The 23078-nt window shown below is 47.0% G+C and overlaps 1 protein-coding gene across 3 annotated transcripts in view; it reads right to left on the bottom strand.

The window, feature by feature from the left end:
• UTRN (utrophin) overlaps positions 1–23078 on the bottom strand; it is a 1167552-nt gene that overhangs the window by 882254 nt on the left and 262220 nt on the right. For all 3 annotated transcript variants that reach the window (XM_063917938.1, XM_063917937.1, XM_063917939.1), the window contains 2 exons: positions 19073–19223; positions 17950–18069 (listed from right to left, as the gene is read on the bottom strand). In XM_063917938.1, the coding sequence (XP_063774008.1) occupies positions 17950–18069; positions 19073–19223 (271 nt within the window). The remainder of the gene's footprint in view (positions 1–17949; positions 18070–19072; positions 19224–23078) is intronic.

Raw genomic sequence — 23078 nt, 5'->3', positions numbered from 1 at the left:
TTCCATCTTGAATCTGTAGTAAGTGGCGTACTGATTGAGCCCCTTCAGGTTCAATATCGGTGTGACTGAGCCGTCCGGCTTTGGTACTACCAAAAGACTGGAATAATAACCTTGACCCTGTTGGTGAACTGGAACTTAAATAAAAACTGCTGAATCCATGAGAGATGGAATCGCAGTTTGCAGAGCAGCCTTTTTGTTTTTCTGACACAGGCATGCCTGTCTTGAAAAACCGTATTGGTGTTAGATAATCGCACTCTATTTTGTAACCTTTGTTCACTAAATTGCGTATCCACACATCTGTGGATGTCTGAAACCACGCCAAGTGAAACGTCTGAAGGCGTGCTCATGCAACTAAAGAGCTGAGATGGCCTGGAAGCCGGTCATGCCACTAGCTTGCCAGCGGACTTGATATCCTGATGACGGTTTGTGGTTTGTTGAAAACCACGTTCTCTACCACGTCTACTCTGTATGGTTGTTCCTCTAGTACGGCCTAGAAAGGACTAAGTTCTTAAAGATTTGAACGCTGGCCCAGCGTATTTCCTTTTAGGAACTGGTGCGGCAATGGCAGGAAAACAGACTCTCCCCCCGTAGACTGAGAATTCCATTTATTCAAATCAGGACCAAACAATTTATTGCCAGTGTAAGACAATGCTTCTATTCCTCGTTTTGACTCTACCTCTGGCCGCCAAGAACGCAGCCAAAGCGCCCGTCGGGCCGCAACTAGTGCAGCTGAAAGGCAAGAACAAATCTGGCTGATGTTCATAGAAGCCGTACCTAAATACTCAGCAGTTTCCCAGATGTGATCAGCAAGTATAAGCTGGTCTGAGGGAAGATCCTGTTGTAGACCCAAATCGAGCCGTGTTGCCCATGCAATGACAGCCTTGTTAACTCAAAGTCCAACTAAAGCAGATCTTAAGCAACACCCCTACTGCTGGATTGCCTTTAGCATAGCATCTAGCTTACGCTCTGATGGGTCTTGAAGCGTAGTTGCAGCACGGACTGGAAAGGTTAACTTCTTTGAAAGTTTTGACACAGAGGAATCCATTGTTGGTGGATTTTCCCCTTTAGTTGTCATAGACTCTGGGAACGGGTAGTGAGACAGAAACTGCCTGGGCATAGAAAACAGTTTATCTGGATGTCTGATTAAGAAAAACACAGGTGCTCTCTGTTTGTTTTCAAATAAAACTTCATCATTTGGAAGAGGTTCCTCAGTCTCAGTAAAATTTAGAACCTGGCGTACTGCCCTGATCAGATTATCAATGGCCGGACTATCCGTAACCTCACTATCTGACTCCTGGTCCAATTCACCTGCCTCTTGTTACTCCTGAGATATCAGGTCTGGGAGTGAATCATCAGAATGCAACACAGCTGAAACCGGTAAGTTATGAGACAAACAATGACTACAATTAAGAATTGAGCTACACATGGACTTTTGTAAACCCTACAACGTTCTAGACATATCCGGAGCCCACTGTGGCAGCTAGGAGGTATTAACCTAGCATCAGATCTAGCCGCCTCACAATCTTTTCGCGCAGTGGGCAATACTAATTGTAAGTCGGTCATCACACCTCATTGCCCAAGGAGGATCAGGGCAGAGGTTCTTATTTGAACCCTTGTTTGCTAGACACACCCTGCAAATGGAAGTCCCCTCAAAAAACACACTGTCACAGACATCGCAGACAAGCTGCTTTTTCATGCACACAGAACAAGTCCCCACAACTTCAGTAAAACATTTTTTTAACTAAAGTGTGTAATCAGAAGTGCACCTTAAACAAACAAATTTATTACCTATGTGTTTCACAGAAATTCCCACTAACACCCCTGCACCCTCCAGTGGCCGAGTGTTGTAGGCGACACCAAATTCCTCCAAGAAGAATCAGGAAGTAATGTTAAAATGGTGTCCAGCCATGTGCTTCTGTCCAGGGTTTTTGTATATACACTCAGATAACTTCTGTACAAACTAAACAGTGTTACATGCATAATAGAAGCACGAGTTTTATGGTAAGAACTTACCTTTGTTAAAACTCTTTCTGCGAGGTACACTAGGCTCCACAAGGAAATACATAGGGGTGTAGAGTAGGATCTTGATCCGAGGCACCAACAGGCTCAAAAGCTGTGACTGTTCCCAGAATGCATAGCACCGCCTCCTCTATAACCCCGATTCCCTGAACAGGAGCTCAGTTTTTAGTTAACCAGCCTAATGCAGTAGCAGGAAAAGAGATGACAATGGTTAGTAGCCATATACACCACACTCTCACGACAGGAGAAGTGTCAGCGGCTAATGCCATACCAACCCAAAGAAGCTAAGTGCGTCAGGGTGGGCGTCTTGTGGAGCCCAGTGTACCTCGCAGAAAGAGTTTTAACAAATGTAAGTTCTTACCATATAACTCGTTTTCTGCTGCGGGGTACACTGGGCTCCACAAGAAAAGACATAGGGGATGTCCTAAAGCAGTTCCTTATTGGAGGGGACGCACTGTAGCGGGCACAAGAACCCGGCGTCCAAAGGAAGCATCCTGGGAAGCGGCAGTATCAAAGGCATAGAACCTTATGAACGTGTTCACAGAGGACCACGTAGCTGCCTTGCACAATTGTTCAAGGGTCGCACCACGGCGGGCCGCCCAAGAAGGTCCAACAGACCGAGTAGAATGGGCCGTAATGTGAGCAGGAGCTGATAGACCAGCCCTCACATAAGCATGTGCAATCACCATTCTAATCCATCTGGCCAAAGTTTGCTTGTGAGCAGGCTAGCCCCGTTTGTGAAATCCAAAGAGCACAAAGAGAGAATCAGATTTCCTAATAGAAGCAGTTCTCTTCACATAGATACGGAGAGCCCATACCACATCCAAAGACCGCTCTTTGGGAGACAGATCAGGAGAAACAAATGCCGGAACCACAATCACCTGGTTAAGGTGGAACGAAGAAACCACCTTAGGTAAATATCCGGGACGAGTCCTAAGAACCGCCCGGTCACGGTGAAATATCAGATATGGGGAACTACAAGACAAGGCACCCAAACAAATCCGACACTCTTCTAGCTGAAGCAATAGCCAGCAGAAACACCACCTTAAGGGAAAACCACTTAAGATCAGCTGAACCAAGAGGTTCAAACGGAGACTCTTGTAACGCCTCCAAAACCACGACAAGTCCCAAGGAGCCACAGGCAGGACATAGGGAGGTTGGAAACGCAACACACCCTGAGTAAAGTTATACACATCAGGTAAGGTCGCAATCTTTCTCTGAAACCACACCGACAAGGCAGATACTTGAACCTTGAGGAAGGCCATACGCAGGCCTAAGTCCAGGCCCTGCTGAAGAAAGGCCAACAGCTTGGCTATACTAAAGAATGCCAGACCCTATAGTAAATCCGAGCAGAAGCCGGTTTCCGGGCCCGCAACATAGTTTGAATGACCGCCTCAGAAAACCCTTTAGCCCTTAAGACGGAAGCTTCAAGAGCCACGCCGTCAAAGAAAGCCGGGCTAGGTCCTGAACGAGGAGGTCTAGGTCCTGAACGAGGAGGTCTGGGCGTTGTGGAAGTAGAATTGGACGCTCTGACGATAGGCCCTGCAGGTCTGAGAACCAGTGCCTTCTGGGCCACGCTGGAGCTATGAGAAGCAGAATTCCTCTTTCTTATAATACAAAAAAGGTGGAGTAGTCCACAAGCGCTGCAGAATAGATATCACGCCTTCGTATGAGATCCTTCCACATTAGTTATATGGTTTCCTTCCCAAGGCTCGCACCTTTGGACTGACCTCCTCTTAGCGATGGAAACACCTATAAAGGTTTCTTTCTGTACTCTCCTCCACTGTTCTATCAACCGGGTGCACACTTTCCCTCAGTGAGGAAGCTCGCCTTAGGTACATTCCCTATGTGCAGACAAAGGTTTCTTTATCTTTTTCTTTATCTTTGATCGTCACACAGTTATTCCATTGGCATCATTGGGGACCTCCCTCTCCCTTAAAGTAGACGCTCACCTTATATTAAGGCCCTATATGCCTTGAAAGGTTTCTTTCAGCACTGCTTTTCTTAGTTGTCTGTCATCTGCATCTCACGTACTTTTCCTCCTTATGGCGGACTCTCGCATAGAATGGAAGAGATGTGTATATTCCGTCCAAACAGATTTATTCATACAATGGACATGTGGTTATTCAATAAAAAAATCACTAAAATTACATATATAAAACAAAAACAAAAAGATTTGCTTGAACTTCCGAATTACCCTGGGCAGGAGTGACACCAGAGGGAACACGTACGGCAGCCGAAACCTCCACGGCACTGCCAGCGCATCCACGAATGCTGCTTGAGGATCCCTTGTCCTTGCTCCGAAGACCGGAACCTTGTGATTGTGTCGAGATGCCATCAGATCCACGTCTGGAAGGCCCCATTTTTCCACTAGGAGTTGAAAGACTTCTGGATGGAGGCCCCACTCTCCTGCGTGTACGTCCTGACGACTGAGAAAGTCCGCTTCCCAATTCAGGACTCCCGGAATTAATATTGCCGATATGGCCGGTAGATGGCGTTCCGCCCAATGTAGAATTCGTGAGACTTCCTTCATTGCCAAATGGCTTAGAGTGCCACCTTGATGGTTTATGTAAGCCACTGTGGTGGCATTGTCCGACTGTACTTGAACAGGACGGTTCTGCATTAAATGCTGGGCCAGGGTCAACGCATTGAAGACCGCCCGCAATTCCAGAATGTTGATCGAGAGGAGAGATTCCTCCTTGGTCCACCGACCCTGCAGGGAGTGTTGCTCCATCACCGCTCCCCAACCTCTGAGACTGGCATCTGTCATCAACAGGACCCAGTCGGATATCCAGAAGGGACGGCCCCTGCACAATCGTTGGTCCCGGAGCCACCAGTGCAGCGACAGACGGACCTCCGGAGTCAATGAGATCATATGAGACCTGATCCGGTGAGGTAGGCCGTCCCACTTGGCTAGAATTAGCCTCTGGAGGGGGCGAGAGTGGAATTGAGCATACTCCACCATGTCGAATGTTGACACCATGAGGCCCAGCACCTGCATCGCCGAATGTATCGACATTTGCGGACGAGAAAGGAAGCAACGAATCCTGTCCTGAAGCTTCAGGACTTTCTCCTGAGACAAGAACAACCGCTGGTTGTGAGTGTCCAATAGCGCTCCCAGGTGCACCATGCTCTGAGCAGGGATCAAGGAGGATTTCTTCCAGTTGATGAGCCACCCGTCGGCTTGTAGAAACCGGACAGTCATATCCAGATGACGTAGGAGAAGTTCTGGGGAATTTGCCAGGATTAACAAGTCGTCCACATACGGCAGTATCCTGACCCCTTGACGACGGAGTACCACCGTCATCACCACCATAACTTTGGTGAAGACTCGCGGAGCCGTAGTTAAACCAAAAGGTAACGCCCGAAACTGGTAATGGAGGTTGCCAATAGCAAACCTCAGGTATTGCTGATGCGACACTGCTATAGGAATATGCAGGTAAGCATTCTGTATGTCCAGGGAGACCATGTAGTCCCCAGGTTCCAAGGCCAGAACTATAAAGCGAAGGGTTTCCATACGGAACTTGGAAACTTTCACAAACCTGTTCAATACCTTGAGGTTGAGAATGGGCCGGGAGGACCCATTCTGTTTCGGGACCAGAAACAGCGGAGAATAGTACCCCCGGCCCCTCTGAGCAAGAGGCACCTGTACGCAGGGCCGGCGCCACCATTAGGCAGCTTTAGGCAGCTGCCTATGGGTGGCAACACTTCAGGGGCGGCTCTGAGTGCAGCAAAGAAAAAAAAAAAAAAAGGAAGTGACCGCTCTGTGCTCGCCACCGCTCTAGAGCTGTTCCCATCTGCCCCTCTTGTGTCGCTCACTGCCCCCCCACCCTCCCGACTTGATGAGTATGTAGCAGATGATCTGCTCCCTCCGCCGGCGCTGGGTCCACAAACCAGGTAAGGAGGCAACAAAGCTGCCGGAGCCTGTGGAGGAGGCGGGGGGCGGGACCTTAACCCGATGCGAAGAGGGCTTCCCCAACCACTGGTGGATCCCCTTGCTATTTATGATACCTTTCTTTAACTGGCAGCACGGGTAAAGTGACTCTCGTGGTTGTTTCACCGGGAGCTCGGGCTGTGTGTCTCTCACTCCCCCCCCCCCCCCCCCTCCTGCCTGTCCCCAACTCGCAACTCATCCTGCCGAGTGGTGAGTAGCAGCGAAGGTACGTGCAGGCTCTGCACCATACATTGCTCCCTGTCAGCGTCCGGCATCTGCTCTCCCTGGCCTGCATCTGTTTGCTCCGTGCAGACGGGGTTGAGCCACCTCCTCCTACACCGTGACTGCCGTGTGGACGCTATCCCGACATGTTGCCCCCCCCCCCCCCCCCCCCCCCCGGTGCTGTGGACACGCAGGGGGACTTCTATGTGGTTGGGGAGTGAGGTTGGGTTCTGTGCAACATTACAGAAGTGTGAGTTACAGCCCCATTGTCACACAGCATCACACTACCCTGTGTTTATATATATATTATATATATATATATATATATATAGTTAGGATGGGTCTAAGTTGCTAATGCATAAAATCTATATGGAATGCAGTCAGAATCCGGCCACTTCTCGGAATACCTACGCCGGAGTCCCAACTTGAATCTAAATGTCGGAGCCGCTATTCCGAATGCTGGGATCCTGAACTGCCACGACCCTAGAGAAGTAAGCCGCAGGGGGTGGGGGGTGGGTGGGACTGGGGAGGGAGGGGAGAGGTTAGGTGTAGGCTTGGGGGGGGAGGATTAGGGTTAAGCTGCGGGTAGGGGGAGGGTCAGGGTTAGGCACACCTGGGGAGGGTTAGGCTGGGGGAGAAGGAGGGATAGGTTTAGGCTGCAGGAAGGGGGTGGTTAGGTACCAACGGGGAGGGTTAGGATTAAGCTGGGGGGCAATTAGGGTCAGGCTGCGCGAAAGGTGTGTTAGGGGTCAGGGTGAGCTTACTTAATTAGAAAGTGTTGGGATTTTAATCTCTGGGATACCGCTGTCAGTATTTTGGCATCCTAAGCGCCAAGATATCATATGTATTCCATATATATTTTTTATATATATTACCATCAGCCCGGCACTCCGTTTTGGATGTTGATTGGCCCGGTGCTCTCAGTGCGGAGGATAGTATATAGAATTGATACTGCGGCACTCGGAGTAATTTAAAAAGAGCAAAGTGTAGTCCAAAAGATTTACATCACACAATTCAAAGTTTCGGGGTGCCTAACCCCTTTGTCAAGGTGTGACAATGGGGTTAGGCACCCCGAAATGTTGGACTATGTGATGTAAATTTTTTTGACTACACTTTGCACTTTTTGTACGACTCTGAGTGCCGCAGTATCAATTTTTATATATATATATATATATATATCAGTGCCTGAAGTGAGCTGGTGTACAACGGTATGCTATACCGACACTTCTTCAAGTACTGTCCCCCGCCGGTCCGCCGCCACATCAAGCTGACCGCGGCGCTACTATTTCAAATCTGCTGCGGCTCCTGCATGCGGCATGATTATGCCAAGGCTCCGGCTCCCGCCCCCCTGACAGCTCGGCTGCCCAGCTCCGGCTTTCTCCTGATGACAATTTGGGTGGCCAGCTCCCACTCCACAGCATAGCTGCCCAGCTCCGGCTCCCGTATGCTGATACCCCCGGCTACCTGGCAACTGGTGAGAAGAGGGGAACTGGTGGAGGAGAGTGTCAGGGTGGGGACAGTGTGTGTGTGTAAATGTGGTTGTGTGTGTGTATATATATATGTATGTGGCTGTGTGTTTATATGTATATATGTGTGTGTGTATACTGTATGTGGCTGTGAGTATGTAGATATGTGGCTTTGTGTGTGGCATAATGTGAATTTCAGCTCATTCCACATGGCATAATGTGAATTTCGGCTCATTCCATGTGCTCTAATGTGAATTTCGGGTCATACCGTGTGCTCTAATGTGAATTTCTGCTCATACCGTGTGCTACAATGTGTATTTCGGCTCATACCGTGTGCTATAATGTGAATTTTGGCTCATACAGTGTGCTCTAATGTGAATTTCGGCTCATACCGTGTGCTGTAATGTGAATTTCGGATCATACCGTGTGCTATAATGTGATTTTCGGCTCATACCGTGTGCTATAATGTGATTTTCGGCTCATACTGTGTGCAATAATGTGATTTTTGACTCATAGAGTGTGCTATAATGTGATTTTCAGCTCATACTGTGTGGTATAATGTGAAAGGGGCACCAGTACTAGAAAATATAAGGGGTCCTACTATTGTGGTGCAAAATGTGTATAAGGGGTGGTAAACTACACTGAAGGGCACGCCCCCTTTTAAGTGGCCACGCACCCTTTTTTCGGAGTAGCGTGCGCATAATTACAACCTTCACTTTTCCATACCCCCACTTCAAAATTTCCACTTCAACCACTGTGTGTGTGTGTGTGTGTGTGTGTGTGTGTGTGTGTGTGTGTGTGTGTGTGTGTGTGTGTGTGTCTATGTGTGTGTGTATATATATATATATATATATATATTTAGTGATGAGCGGATTCGGTTTTACTCGGTTCTCAAAACGGCATCTTCTTGGCTATCCAAAACACATGACATCCTTGAGCCAATAAGATGCAGTTTTGAGAACCGAGTAAAACCGAATCCGCTCATCACTAATATATATATATATATACACACACACACACACACACACACACACACACACACACACACACACACACACACACACACACACACACACACACCTCCCTAATAATAGCCCCTAATCTGGACACCTAAACCCAAACTGCTAAAACAGTCCTAATATCTTATCCCTAAATTTTACCTGAGGGCTCGGTATTTTGGCAGGGGCGGACGCTGACTATTTGCCTAGGGTGCTGAGAAACCTTGCACCGGCCCTGCCTGTACGATGATTCCTGTATCCAGGAGGGTCTGTACCACCGAATGTAGAGTGTTTGCCTTTGTCTGGTCCAACGGGACGTCTGTCTGGCAAAATCGATGAGGGGGTCGGTTTTTGTAGGCTATGGCGTAACCTCGTGTGACGACTTCCCGTACCCAGGCATCTGAAGTGGTCTTCAACCATTCCTGGGTATACCCTAGAAGCCAGCCCCCAACCCTGGGATCCCCCAGAGAGAGGCCCGCCCCGTCATGCGGCAGGCTTATCGGTCTTGGCAGCTGGCTGACGGGCAGCCCAGGCTCACTTAGGCTTCGGCTTACCAGGTTTGGAAGTGCGGGCCTGCTTGTTGTACGCCTGACCCTTTGCTTTACCTGAAGGATGAAAGGGGCGAAAGGACGTACCTTTAGCCTTCGACACAGAAGGAGCGGTACTTGGCAGACAGGCAGTTTTGGCAGTAGCCAAGTCAGCCACTATCTTATTTAAGTCCTCCCCAAACAGAATATCTTCCTTGAAAGGGAGTACCTCCAGGGTTTTTCTAGAATCCAGATCCACAGACTAGGATCTCAGCCACAATATCCGGCGAGCCAGGACTGATGTAGTAGAGGCCTTGGCTGCTAGGATACCTGCATCAGAAGCCGCCTCTTTAATATAGTGAGAAGCTGTGACAATATATGACAAGCATTGTCTAGCATGGTCAGAGGAGATTTCAGCTTCTAACTCTAGGGCCCACGCTTCAATAGCTTCTGCAGCCCATGTTTCAGCAATAGTGGGCCTTTGTGCAGCACCCGTGAGGGTGTAAATCGCTTTCAGACAACCCTCCACACGCTTATCCGTAGACTCTTTTAGAGACGTGACGGTAGTGACAGGTAGAGCTGAGGAAACCACCATCCTAGCCACATGTGAGTCCACTGGAGGAGGCGTTTCCCAATTTTTAGACAGCTCTGGCGCGAGGTGATAGCGAGCCAGCATCTTCGTTTGAGGCACAAACTTCTTACCCGGGTTTCCCCAGGGTTCCTGACGTATATTCACTAGGTGGTCAGAGTGAGGTAAAACATGTTTAACCACCTTCTGACGCTTGAACCTATTTGGTTTCTTAGGAGGGTCGGATGGCTCGGGATCATCCGTAATCTGTAAAATTAACTTAATAGCCTCCAAAAGATCAGGAACATCCACATGTGAACTACCCTCCCCATCAGCAGTATCTGTGTCAGAATCTGTGGGGTCAGTGTAAGCGCCATCTTCATCAGACGAGGTGTCAGTGACAGCAGTGGATTGTGAGGAGATAAGAGCTCGCTTAGAGGACCCCTTTGTCTTAGGCGAGCGAGAGTCAGACTTTTTATTAGTCAAGGACTGGTTCAACTTCTTCAATTGAGCAGATAAATTATCCGCCCACGGCGGGTTATCTGCGGGGACCACATACGGTTGCACCGGCATAGGAGGTCCCATAGGGGGTGTTAGTTTAGTAACTAGCGTATGTAGAAGCGTGGAAAAAGTAGCCCGTGGTGGGTCATTATATACCCCCATTGCCACCGTCCCACTGGGGGGCAAGGAGCCCCCGGAACCAGAGCCCACAGCTGCTATAGTCTCCTCATAGGGGCCCTTGGCTTCAGCAACACCGGCAGTGTGTTCAGCCCCAGAACCGTTACCTTCAGAAGCAGACATGATATAACTTGCAGTATCAGGTAACACAATACAGATGTCAGCAGCACAATATCTCTTGCCCAAACCCCTGCGCAGTCTAGTCAGCACAAGCAGAGATACAGGAGAGATATAGTGACTAAAATCACAGAGAAAAAAACGTATTAAAGTATATCTTGTGAAAATCCTATATAAATATAGAACCTTACACACCAAGCCCCTTCAGGTTATAGAATATAGGGATAGCAAGTTGAGTGAGAGACACGAAATGGATACCACTCAGCAATCTAATGCACACACATATAGTCACAGTTAAACAATGCAGAGGTTATTACTAACAATAATACTGCACTGGACCAGCTTATATAGCTATGTAGTCAATAGATATAACACTGCACAGTAAGAACTGGATGTATATCACAGGGTACTTGTACCAGAGAACCCTGACTAAATGCACTCTTTCTTAACTAACACTGTCTAATTGACATGTAGAATACTTAAGTGTCATGTAAAGTCACAGCGCTGACAACCAGGCAGCTTTACACAGGATAATTTGCCCAAGCAGTCCCAGGAACAGTGTAGCTGAGAGAAATGGCACCCAGACACTGACAGGGAGTGAGGGAGAGACAGATATGCAGCTCCAGGGCGGGAACATATGCTGGAAATGGCACCCTGGGGCTGGGGAGGGGCTCCAGTGCTAAGCCTTATCCCCTCTGCTGGCAAAACCACCAGGTACTGCGGGCTACATATAAAAAGGTTTTAAGGGAAGACCTGACCTGCACCCATGCCCTGGTGATCTAGTGGGATCGCCTGTACTGCCACAGTGTCCACCGCCAGCGCGCGCGGCCCGCCTCCCATCAGCCGCGCCGGATCGCGATAAAGCACGGATCCCGCGAGCAGGACCCACTCACCACCTCCCGAAGTGCGGCCACGCGATCCCAGAGAGCCCCCGTTGTGTGTGCCTGACTCAGAAGAAAAACAGAGCCTCCTGCTGTAGTTGCCCGGCAACCAGGGCTCGGGAGTGTACAGCACCGCTGGGGAGAGACGGAGCTGCAGCAGCGAATGTCACTAGACATGTACACACTGCTACAGCCCTTGAAGTCTTCACTTTTCTTCAAAAAAGCTCTTCTTAGGGCTGCCCAGAGCAGCCCTTCTGATATCTGCGGCACCAACTACAAAACTGAGCTCCTGTGCAGGGAGGCGGGGTTATAGAGGAGGCGGCGCTATGCATTCTGGGAACAGTCACAGCTTTTGAGCCTGTTGGTGCCTCGGATCAAGATCCTACTCTACACCCCTATGTCTTTCCTTGTGGAGCCCAGTGTGTCAGGTCTCTAGGTTTGTCTGTCCCCGGCGGGGGGCGCTAGTGGGTCAGTGTTGGTCTGATAGATAAAACGTGGAGGCAATATAAAAGTCCTGCGCATAGGCGTTGATGTTTTATTGTTACTGAGCAGATCGGATAACACGGTATAAACAGAAAACCGGTAATGAAATGACAATAGTTGATAACTGGATTTAAATAGCTGAGGTTTCTTGCAAATGAAATGTGAAACAACAAAACTGAAGGCAGATGATATAACTAAAGTCCAATAGTGCTTGATAGCACACAGTCTCAGTATAACGTAAGATAAAGTAACTTGAAAGGCAGAACTCCGGTATGTATAAGAAACACTCAGTCTCTATAAAGCACACAAGTCCAGATAGCTTTACTAGGCTCAAGCAGCAAACAGTCTCTAAGCCATCAATAGTAATACTGCTGAAATGCACAGATGGAATACAGATAGCCAGTGTACAAGTGAGATGGTAATACGAACACCTGAGGAGAGTCTCTGCTGCTGGTGATTGTGGCTGGATGGAATTGGAGTCCGGAGTTAACAGGAAAGCTGTAAGAATGAAGACTGGAACAAATGGAAGTAACCACGGGGATCGCTGCAAACAGGAACCAGAAGAACTAAGGCACACGGTGTGTGACTTGTTGTCCGAGGTAATGTGAGAGAGCCACAAGCTGGAAGTTATACCTCCTGCCCAGCAGTGATTGGACACAAACTGCAGGCGGAGATACAAGCTGGATTGAACATCAGAATCAGCTGCGTGCAGGTGTCATGGTAACGTCCACACAGGCTGGACATCGGCACGCCGCAAAACCCACACAGGACCAGACTCAGGAGTACTCAGCAATGTGAAATAGAACGCTCGCGGTTACTACACCCATGCAGCCGCAACTGGGGACAAGACCTCCGGAGGCCCGCACACCAGCGCGCTGGTAAGTGAGACGTAGCAGAGCGCCGATTCCTGACACAGTGTACCCCCGTCAGAAATATACATTAATCCATACATATACTTATATACTTATATATAGGTAGTGCTGGAGGTCCATGGCAGCCGTGGAGCTGTACGCAGCCAACGGTGAGAGACGAGCCACGGGAGCCCTGGAGATGTCTGCAGTGGTGCGCATGGAGAGGCGAGCTGCAGGTGCCCTGGAGCTGTCCGTGGCCGGAGTGTAGGGCTGGGTGAGCCGCGGCAGCCCTGAAGCTGTCCGCGGCCGAAGTGCAGGGAGAGGTGAGCCGCGGCAGCCCTGGAGCTGTCCGCAGCTGTACTCACAGTCAGTTTTGTTATCCCTTGGCTGGTGGTAAACCGCATGAGGGACCCAGGAAGCGGAGGACACCCAGCGGCAGCAGCGTGGCTGACCACGACTGGGCTGGGGCAGAGGTCACAATAAGCAGCGCGCTACAGGATTTCCACATGGCGGACGGCAGTATGAGCTGTCCGCCCCGCACCCCATGCAAAGGAATGGCGGCAGTGTGTGCTGCCTAGCCGCTCATTACCGGAATACAACGGAGGCTATAACGGGGCTTCTCTGTGCAAGCTCTGCTTAGCTCCTTGATTTGCAGCCTCAGGCTGAAATCAGCTAATGCTGATTGAGGTCTATGGCGGGGCTCTCCTGCTGAGCACCGACAAGCCAATTGCTGCAGCCTCCACAATCCCGGACCCACGCTTCCTAATAAGCTGGGAAGGGATGTAGTGTTAAAAGACAAGTCTTGCTGAAAAAATAAAAGTAAAGTGTGGAGCAATCTCCAACGTGTGCCATCTCGGCGAGGCACAGTAAAAAACACTGAGGTACCTTTGGGAGTATAGAGGGGGTGAAGGGTTACTAATTTAAATATTTAAATGTGTCTATCCCTGCTAATGCCCCGTCCATATCCAAGGGTACTCCAGTGACCCCTAGTGGATGAAAAAGAAAATAAACATTTATGGGATACATTTATGGGTTACATTCAAATGCAACCAGTATTTACCCTGCACAGAATAAATACAACCCACCCAAATCTAAATCTCTCTGCACATGTTACATTTGCCCCACCTGCAGTGCAACATGGTTTTTCTTTAAAGTGTGAAAAGCTCACAAATGTCTATCCAAGGAAGGAATATATTTGCTAAATACAGACCATTTAAAAATATAAAGACTTACTATTAGATGTGGATTTTGGTGGTTTTTTTTAATTTAAAAAAAGTGAATAATATTATTTGCAAATCGCTATCTGCCAACCAACCAGCTTTGCCGAAATCCGGTCAGGATCCCGGCAGGAGGGTTAGGCTGTGGGGTGGGGGGTTAGGTTTAGGCTGCAGGAAGGGGGGGGGGGGGGGGGGGGTAGGTTTAGGCACCACTGGGGAGTGTTAGGGTTAGGCTGCCAGGAGGGGAGGGTTAGGTTTAGGCTGCAGGAAGGGAGGGTTAGTAGGGGAGCATTAGGGGAAGGTAAGTATACTTACCTAGCCCCTGTTGGGATTCTCACCATTGGGATGCCACGGTCTGTATTCTGACCGCCGGCATATCAATCCAAACCTGTTTTGTTACCTAGTGTAAGTCCTGTGATTATACAAAGTTAAGCACTTTTAATTTGGTTTATTTTCACTTCACATTCTATAAATGTTCAATGTACAGAACTATATTTAACAAACAAAATTATGAAATTATTATTGAGAGCTGCAGAACACACAATTGGCAAAATAAAAAAACTTTACAGTGATTCTTCTGTAGGAAGAGCCATGGAAAGTACACACTCTGTCGCTGTTGGCAATTTTCCGATTGTTTCCTAATGTCTCTTTACAATGCAGATTATAGCCTGATTACATATGCTCTAATCAAGTTTCAGTTATATAAATAAATAGGGTGGTCTTCAGTATGCCGACTGACGGGATCCCGGCGCACAGTATACCGGCGCCGGGATCCCGACAGCCGGCATACCGACAGTTATTCTCCCTCGTGGGGGTCCACGACCACCCTGGAGGGAGAATAAAATAGCGCCACCGTGCCCGTAGCGTGGCGAGCGCAGCGAGCCCGCAAGGGGCTTATTTGCGCTCGCCACACTGTCAGTAAGCCGGCGGTCGGCCTCCCGGCGCCGGTATGCTGGTTGCCGGGAGCCCGACCGCCGGCATACCATAGTGAACCCAAATAAATATACTTGGATACTTCAGTTACACTGTGCTCTGTACGGATACATTAACACAGTCTGCAGTTGTGCAAGTAAAGCAAAACAACAACATTGTCACAGACCATTCACAATATTTTCTCAAGAGGGTTTCATGAAATAATAGCTGATAAACCATCATACCTGAAAACAAAGTTAAAATACTAGTAGCACTGGAACTTCATCTAGCCATTTCAGTTACTTTTCACCTTGGGCATTTCCTTAGATATGTGTCTCAATGATCCTTTACGGAAGTGGTGGTCAACAAGTTGCCCTCCGAGCTTTAACTTGCTCATTCCTGCTTTGTTGTCATATTATGTTTCCTATACTGTAACTTATCAAATGCCTGCTGTTATGTTATTCTTTCACTGATTAAATGTATTGATGAGTTTAAGAGTAACAGGTGCCCTTATGAAGGTTAGATGCAGAGGTTAAAGTGAGTTAGAACGGGGCGGAACTGCGTTCCGTCAGTTCCAATTGGAGACAGACAGAGCTGCATGGGGATGCTGGGCGCCCACTGAGATTTTGTTACTAGTGGGCGTCGACTCCTTCCCCTCAGCAGCAGCCGGAGCTCACTCCTGAGCTCCAGCTTCCAGCTTAGAAAATGTGCGGCTGTGTGGCGCTATGGGAGAGACGTCATGACGTCTCTGCCATAGATCCGAGGAGCAGGCGGCCAGGTGGAGGGCAGCGGTCCGGAAGCAGGAGTGGGGCTGGTGAGTATTGTGGGCTTTTTTTGTTTGTTTTTTTGTGTGTAAGTGGCGCTACTAGGGGGCATAACTACAGTGGTCTGCGATCAACTCGGAATGAGGGCCCTTGTGTGTACACACTGAGCGATTTTACAAACGACATACACGAGTTGTACGATACTCCCAAATTGTTGGGTTTCAGACTAATTTAACATGTTATTCGTCATTGGTATTCGTTATTGGTATCGTCCACACTGCACGATTTGCTCCTGGTCATTAGCGACATTGTCGAAATTGTATTGCATGTACTAATGACAGGGATGCATTGCTAGTGCATACACACTGAACGATATTACAAAATCATAGTAACAACCAGTCGTTTTTGGAAATTTTGTTGAAAATATTGTCTAGTGCAGAGGTTCTCAAACTCGGTCCTCGGGAGCCCACACAGTGCATGTTTTGCAGGTAACCCAGCAGGTGCACAGGTGTATTAATTACTCACTGATACATTTTAAAAGGTCCATAGGTGGAGCTAATTATTTCACTTGCGATTCTGTGAGGAGACCTGCAAAACATGCACTGTGTGGGCCCCCGAGGACCGAGTTTGAGAACCTCTGGTCTAGTGTGTACCAATCTTTACATCCAGCCTCCTGAAGTGCCATGGCAAAAATAACATAGCAGATAACTGTTAGATAAGCTCTGCTAGAGAATATAACAATTAAAAATATGGTACAGGTAGATATTACTAATTGTCACGATCCGGGTATCTGGACGCCATTTCTTACCCATCAGATGCCTCCTAAGGCTGGCTCAGCGCTCCAGGACCGGATCCCATCTGTTATCCTGATGTGTACATTCCTGTATCCTCTCCTGTCACTCTGGGACGCTGTCACAGTAAACGCCATATTACACCTGGCATGGCGTCTCCCGCGGCCTCCGCCCCCGTCCCTGAACTTCTGCATGCAGAGTGTCTGAGTGGCGATTATGTCAGCCGCGGCCTCCGCTGTGTCCGCGTGGTTGGATGTGCATCTGTCAGCCTGGCGCCTCCTGTCTCCGGTGGCCGGCGCCGCCATTACTGTTTTCATTACCACATGGATTACAAACCAAACTTCCCTCCAAGTGTCTGCATGGGCGCAGCCATCTTGGATTCTGTCAGCTGATCATTTCCACCAATCTGTTCTCAGTATTGATAATCTGCATAATTGCCTAGCCAATCCCTTCCTTGCTGCAGGTATAAATACACTGTGCCTGAGCAAGGAAGGCGTCAGTGCTTTGGTTGTCAAACCTAGTTCCTGTTTGTCTCTCTCCTGTGATTGTCTTCCAGGTTCCAGCTCCTGTCTCAAGACTTCCACCATAGAGACCCGCACCAGCATTCCACCTGCGGTGTAGCCTGACTCTCTCCAATCCATTGTGGATTCATCTGTTTCCAGCTACAACATTACCTGCTTCCAGCTCAGCTTCCAGCAGAGTACAGCTTCCCTTAAAGGGCCGGTGTCCTTTCTACACTTTACCACTCTCCACCGGTATTATTATTTCTCCGCTCTCAAGTTCTACATTTCAGTTCATATTTCATCGCTCCCAAGTTCATTTATTATTTAACTGGTTCCAGCCAGTATCCACTCCGTGCTAACAACAGTCTGGTTCCAGCCAGTATCCACAGCAGCTGTTTTATCTTCAGCAACCCAGCTTTTCCTGGAACACCAGCTGGCACAATCCTGGGTTATCTCCATTGCTACAGTCGGGCCTGGTAAGGACTTTCCATCTAGAAGATCATAAGAACTATCTCACACTACCAGTGCCCTGTGGCTCCTGCCATCCTGTAGTACCCAGGAACTGTATTTATTCTTTGCTGACTTTTACGTTTTCTTTTACTGCTGCTGTGTTGCGGAGTTGTCATAATAAACATCATTGACTTTTATCCAAGTTGTCGTGGTCACGCCTTCGGGCAGTTATTATTCATGTTACTTACATGTCCAGGGGTCTGATACAACCTCCCAGGTTCCGGTACATCTCAGCCCCTACAACTGAGGCTGCCTCCCGTCAGCTCAGGCCCTCAGTTGTGACACTAATACATTTCACTTTGTACTTGTTCACCAAGAATACATGGAATGCAGGAAGGGTTCACAAATGGGGGTAATAATATTATACTTCATAAAAAACTTTATTGTATTTATGAATATTTGCTCAAGAAGGCTCAGAAGCTCAGTAATGGAAATGCATTTCTGCATTGTGCTTGACTATCATAAATGAACCATGAGAAGTTAAAATAGCATAATCAGAATGACTTACCTGCAGCTGTGTTTCTAGTGCAACAGTGGCTCCTTCCCCGCTATTCTCATCTACAATTACCACCATGTGAGTTAAAGAGTTAACTTTCACTTGCTCCGCCTCGAGGTCACTCTGCAATTTCTATCAAAGAAGCCAGAGGAATGAAATGTCAACCAGCTTTTATTAATAACAGTAAGAAACATGTCAATGTATAGTTTGTTATGAAATAGTTGAATGTAATATATATATATATATATATATATATATCCAACAATTAAGTCGGCACTCACATAACTGACCAGCCTGTTACTTTGCTCGGGTGCCATCCATGGAGCTGCAAACTCCAATATGCACACAAATGAAAGGGCGGCACTCACGAGTCCTGTTAAGAAGAATAATTCAGACGGACAGCGTCTTAAGGTGTTCAACGTTTCAGTCTATTTCAGACTTTTTCCAAGAACAGTTCTTGAAAAAAGTCTGAAATAGACTGAAACGTTGAACACCTTAAGACGCTGTCCGTCTGAATTATTCTTCTTATAAGGACTCGTGAGTGCCGCCCTTTCATTTGTGTGTATATATATATATATATATATATATATATATATATATATATTTATTGTCATTAAGTTTTTTATGGTAATTCACTCATGTTTGTTATTGAGCCCCCAGCTCATTAATATGCAAATCATCTTATTTATGGGAGTCTTATCCTGTCTGATCTCTAGCACAAGGGCAATCCTATGCTCAGCTTGACCCCCGAGCATTTAAATTTCTGTCTTGGCCTTTACCACATACACACATACATACATACATACATACATACATACATACAAGTATGTGGTCAAACCTGAAAGTATCTAATACTGTAGTTCACAACTAAGATCGATCAGTCATGGGAAAGCTAGTATGGCCGAATGATGACTGTCTACACTAGACAACCTGTGGCTCTCCAGCTGTTATGAGAGTCCCACCATACTATACCATCTGATCGGTGGAAGGGTAAGCTGAGACTTGTAGTTTCACAACAAATGGAGAGCCACAGGTTGGCCAGGCCTGGTCTATACTGTCAGATAGCAGAAGTAAGAATGGCAGAGGGCTACATCATTAGTCAACTTAAATTACTATGGGTGGTATATTTTCTCACTTTGTGTTCTTCAACCTGTTTCCTAAATGCCTCAAAATCTTCCCCATAAGACTTCATATCCATCTTGTGAATTCGTTCTTCCGTGACAGTCAGCCAGTCTGACAGCTGGTCCAGTTGTTTTCGCTGCAAATCCATCAACACTTCATGCAGCCTTCCAAGGTAGAAAATAACAAGAAACAGGTTAGACCAGGTAAAACAAGAATTTGTGTTTGATAAGATCTCTAAACCTTATTGCTTGCAAGCAGGATTTTCACCTAGCACCAGGCATGTCCGTGCAATATGTATTATAATGCACTCTGGGATCTACTGCAGCAAAAACATAATTCAATAAAATGTATGGATTATATCATCTTTAATCTCATCCTATTTATGTAAATTTGCATAGGTAGTAATGTGTTTAATATCTGAAACTAATGAAGGTCGGTAAAAGAAAATATATAAATGGGTCAATGCATAGGCGTGCGCACGGGGGGTGCCTGGTGCGCACAGGCACCCCCTAATGTCCGGCACCCTCACACTGCCTGCTGCAGCGCAGTGATCGCGAGCCTGCAGCTCATTCCTCTGCTTCCCCCCCACCACTGCACCCGGCACCCGCTAATACATGCTGACATGAATGTACATTATGTGCGGCGGCCTCACAGGGGGGGACTGGCGTTGCCTGATGACGTTATACCGTGCATCCACCGTACTCTCCAGCCCAGCCGCCGCGTTCTCCTCCCACCCGCGCTCTCCTCCCGTCCGTGCTCTCAATCATGTGTGCGGCCACAGCCAGAGTTCCTCTCATGGGGACTTGGAACCACCGCCGAAGGACACATTCTGCTAATGCAGTTCAGCAGAGACTCTTTCACCGAGACAGACTGTAAGTCACTATTCATGGCATCTTGGGTTCCATTAGCAATAGTCACAGTTATATGGCCAAATCCATCAATATCCTTCACTGTATTAGAGATCCCATTAAACAAAAAGTGCAAAGATAATAAATATTACATCAGCATTGGAAGTATAATTTTTTTGTCTTGCTGTTAAACTTATGCCACCAGTGGTGAATTTGCCATAAGATACCTGAGGCGCGTGGTGTGTGGCGTAAAGTGAATGTGGCTCATACTTTGTGGCATAATGTGACTTTCGGCTCATACTGTGTGGCGTATTGTGAATTCTGTCTTATACTGTGTGGCGTAATGTGAATTTGGCTCATACTGTGTGGCGCAATGTGAATTTGGCTCATACTGTGTGGTGTAATGTGAATTTGGCTTATTCTGTGTGCTATAATGTGAATTTCGGCTCATACTGTGGTGTATTGTAAATTTGGCTCATACTTTGTGGCGTAATGTGAATTTCGGCTCATACTGTGTGGCGTATTGTTAATTTCGGCTCATACTTTGTGGCGTAATGTGAATTTCGGCTCATACTGTGTGGCGTATTGTGAATTTCGGCTCATACTGTGTGGCGTATTGTGAATTTCGGCTCATACTGTGTGGCGTATTGTGAATTTTGGCTCATACTTTGGCGTAATGTTAATTTCAGCTCATACTGTGTGGTGTAACGTGAATTTGGCTCATACTGTGTGGCGTAATGTGAATTTGGCTCATACTGTGTGCTATAATGTGAATTTCGGCTCATACTGTGTGGCGTATTGTGAATTTGGCTCATACTTTGGCGTAATGTGTATTTCGTCTCATACTGTGTGGCGTATTGTGAATTTTGACTCATACTGTGTTGTGCAATGTGAATTTCGGCTCATACTGTGTGGCGTCATGTGAATAAGGGGCACTACTGTCAGTAACTGTGAGCATGGGGACATGTGTGACAAATGCTGGTGTCCTGCATATATAGAGAATCTGAATGCATAGAAACAGTCAAATATGGCTCTGATGGCATGTGTAAATTTTAAACTTGTGTTATGTTAAAGCTCAAATGTTTGGCCCCCTAAATCTCCTGTACTTTTCAGAGTGGCCCACTCAAAATCAGGGTGTAGGTGCTGGGGGGTGCAAGTGGTGGGGAATGCATATGCACCTAGACTCACCACTCTTTAGTTCTGTGACTGGGTCAGTGATAGGTTGGGGAAGTGGAAGCAGCGATGGGGTGCAGCGGCATCTAGGACTCAGGGTTATGCCGTAGTGGACAGTCAGGACCGGCCAGTGGTCACACTATTATGTTTCATTTTATTTCTCTGGGGTGTATATATCCACTTGTATTATTATGTTTAATTTTATTTCTCTGGGGTGTATATATCCACTTGTATTATTATGTTTCATTTTATTTCTCTGGGGTGTATATATCCACTTGTATTATTATGTTTCATTTTATTTCTCTGGGGTGTATATATCCACTTGTATTATTATGTTTCATTTTATTTCTATGGGGTGTATATATCCACTTGTATTATTAGAACTAGGGAGAAATTAGATTAAGCCATGTGATTTTACTAAGAGAATGTAAAATAGTGCTAGACATGCCCAAAAGGCGGTGCACCCCCTAATAAAATTAGCTGCGCACGCCTATGGGTCAATGGTCTCTAGTAGAAGCAACCGACAGACTTCTAATATGTATTTTTAACAGCTTAATTTTTGCATCATACCAGTAAACATTATTTTACATTTTGTAACAATTATCTTGTAATTAAAAGGTAAATCATTGTGTACATCATCAAACACCAAAACCTATTGTAGCCCTAGTACCAGTGTCTTCATTTATCTGGCCAAGAATGGGATCCAGGTAGCCGCTGGCCAATCCCACACCCTTCTTCTAATTTTAGGCATGAGACAATGTTCTTAAAGCCTATTAAACATACTCTGTCATTAATAATAGTCCATAAAAAGGTAAGACACCTTCTGACAAGCATTTGTCAATTTCTATGCTGCCTGGAGGGTTTAGAAGCACTCAGAAAAATACAATGACATCCCACGAGACACTCATTAAGTACATTAAGTATATAGGACAATAAGCTGCAGGGAAACTTTGAGAACTTGTTTCTAGTACTCTTAAAAAGAACAAAGTACAAGATCCCTTACAGCTGTAAATCTCTTCACTGGAACCAAGGTCCATGCTGATGTGTATGTCTGCAGTGATACCCCAGAACTGCATACCATGTACCAACAGGAGGCAAGCATGTCATGGTTAGGCAGAGCAATGGCAAAATAAAAGCTGCAATAAAATAAGCTAATGTCCCTTAATCTCAAATGTCATTTTTCATCTGCAGAAGCACTTTAAGACGAGACATGAGTTCTGAAACACTGACACACTGTTAGAAATGACAGCAGGGACAGCTGTTCACAATGCAATGTTTCCTATTTACAATCTAGAAATAATAGGATTTTGGTACTTACCGGTAAATCCTGTTCTCCTAGTCCGTAGAGGATGCTGGGGACTCCAAAAGGACCATGGGGTATAGACGGGATCCGCAGGAGCTTGGGCACACTGAAAAGACTTAAGACTGAGTGTGAACTGGCTCCTCCCTCTATGCCCCTCCTCCAGACCTCAGTTATAGGAACTGTGCCCAGGAGAGACGGACATTTCGAGGAAAGGATTTTTGTGTAAACTAAGGGCTACAAACATACCAGCCCACATCACAACCGGTATCCGTTCACATGGTCGCAGTGGCGTAAGTTCGCCCCAGTCGCCCGGAGGCATGATAAGTGTTGGTGCCCCCCCCCCCCCCCCCCCTACATACTGTAGACACACACGCCCTTCATATATAGCTATCCGGCACTCATGTTGAGCAGTAGTAGCGTGCTCAAGTGCCTTTCCCAATAGTAATATAGATACACATACAAAGTGGACGCACTCCAAGTCAGTCATCACAATAAAATAGACACCAGCATACCTTTATAGCAAATCTACAGTACTCCCTCACCCACTAGCGTGTCACAATGTAGATGCTTTGGCGCAGTGGTGTGCCGATATACAGTATGTATATATCAAAAACACACAAACGCCACTTTCAAGAACAATACAGCAGGGGATTAAGTCCGACTGCCCTGGCTCAGTTAATAACAATCCCCATAAT

Source organism: Pseudophryne corroboree, chromosome 4 (assembly GCF_028390025.1).
Source record: "Pseudophryne corroboree isolate aPseCor3 chromosome 4, aPseCor3.hap2, whole genome shotgun sequence".
Taxonomy (NCBI): domain Eukaryota; kingdom Metazoa; phylum Chordata; class Amphibia; order Anura; family Myobatrachidae; genus Pseudophryne; species Pseudophryne corroboree.
This window is presented reverse-complemented; position numbering and strand designations above follow the sequence as displayed.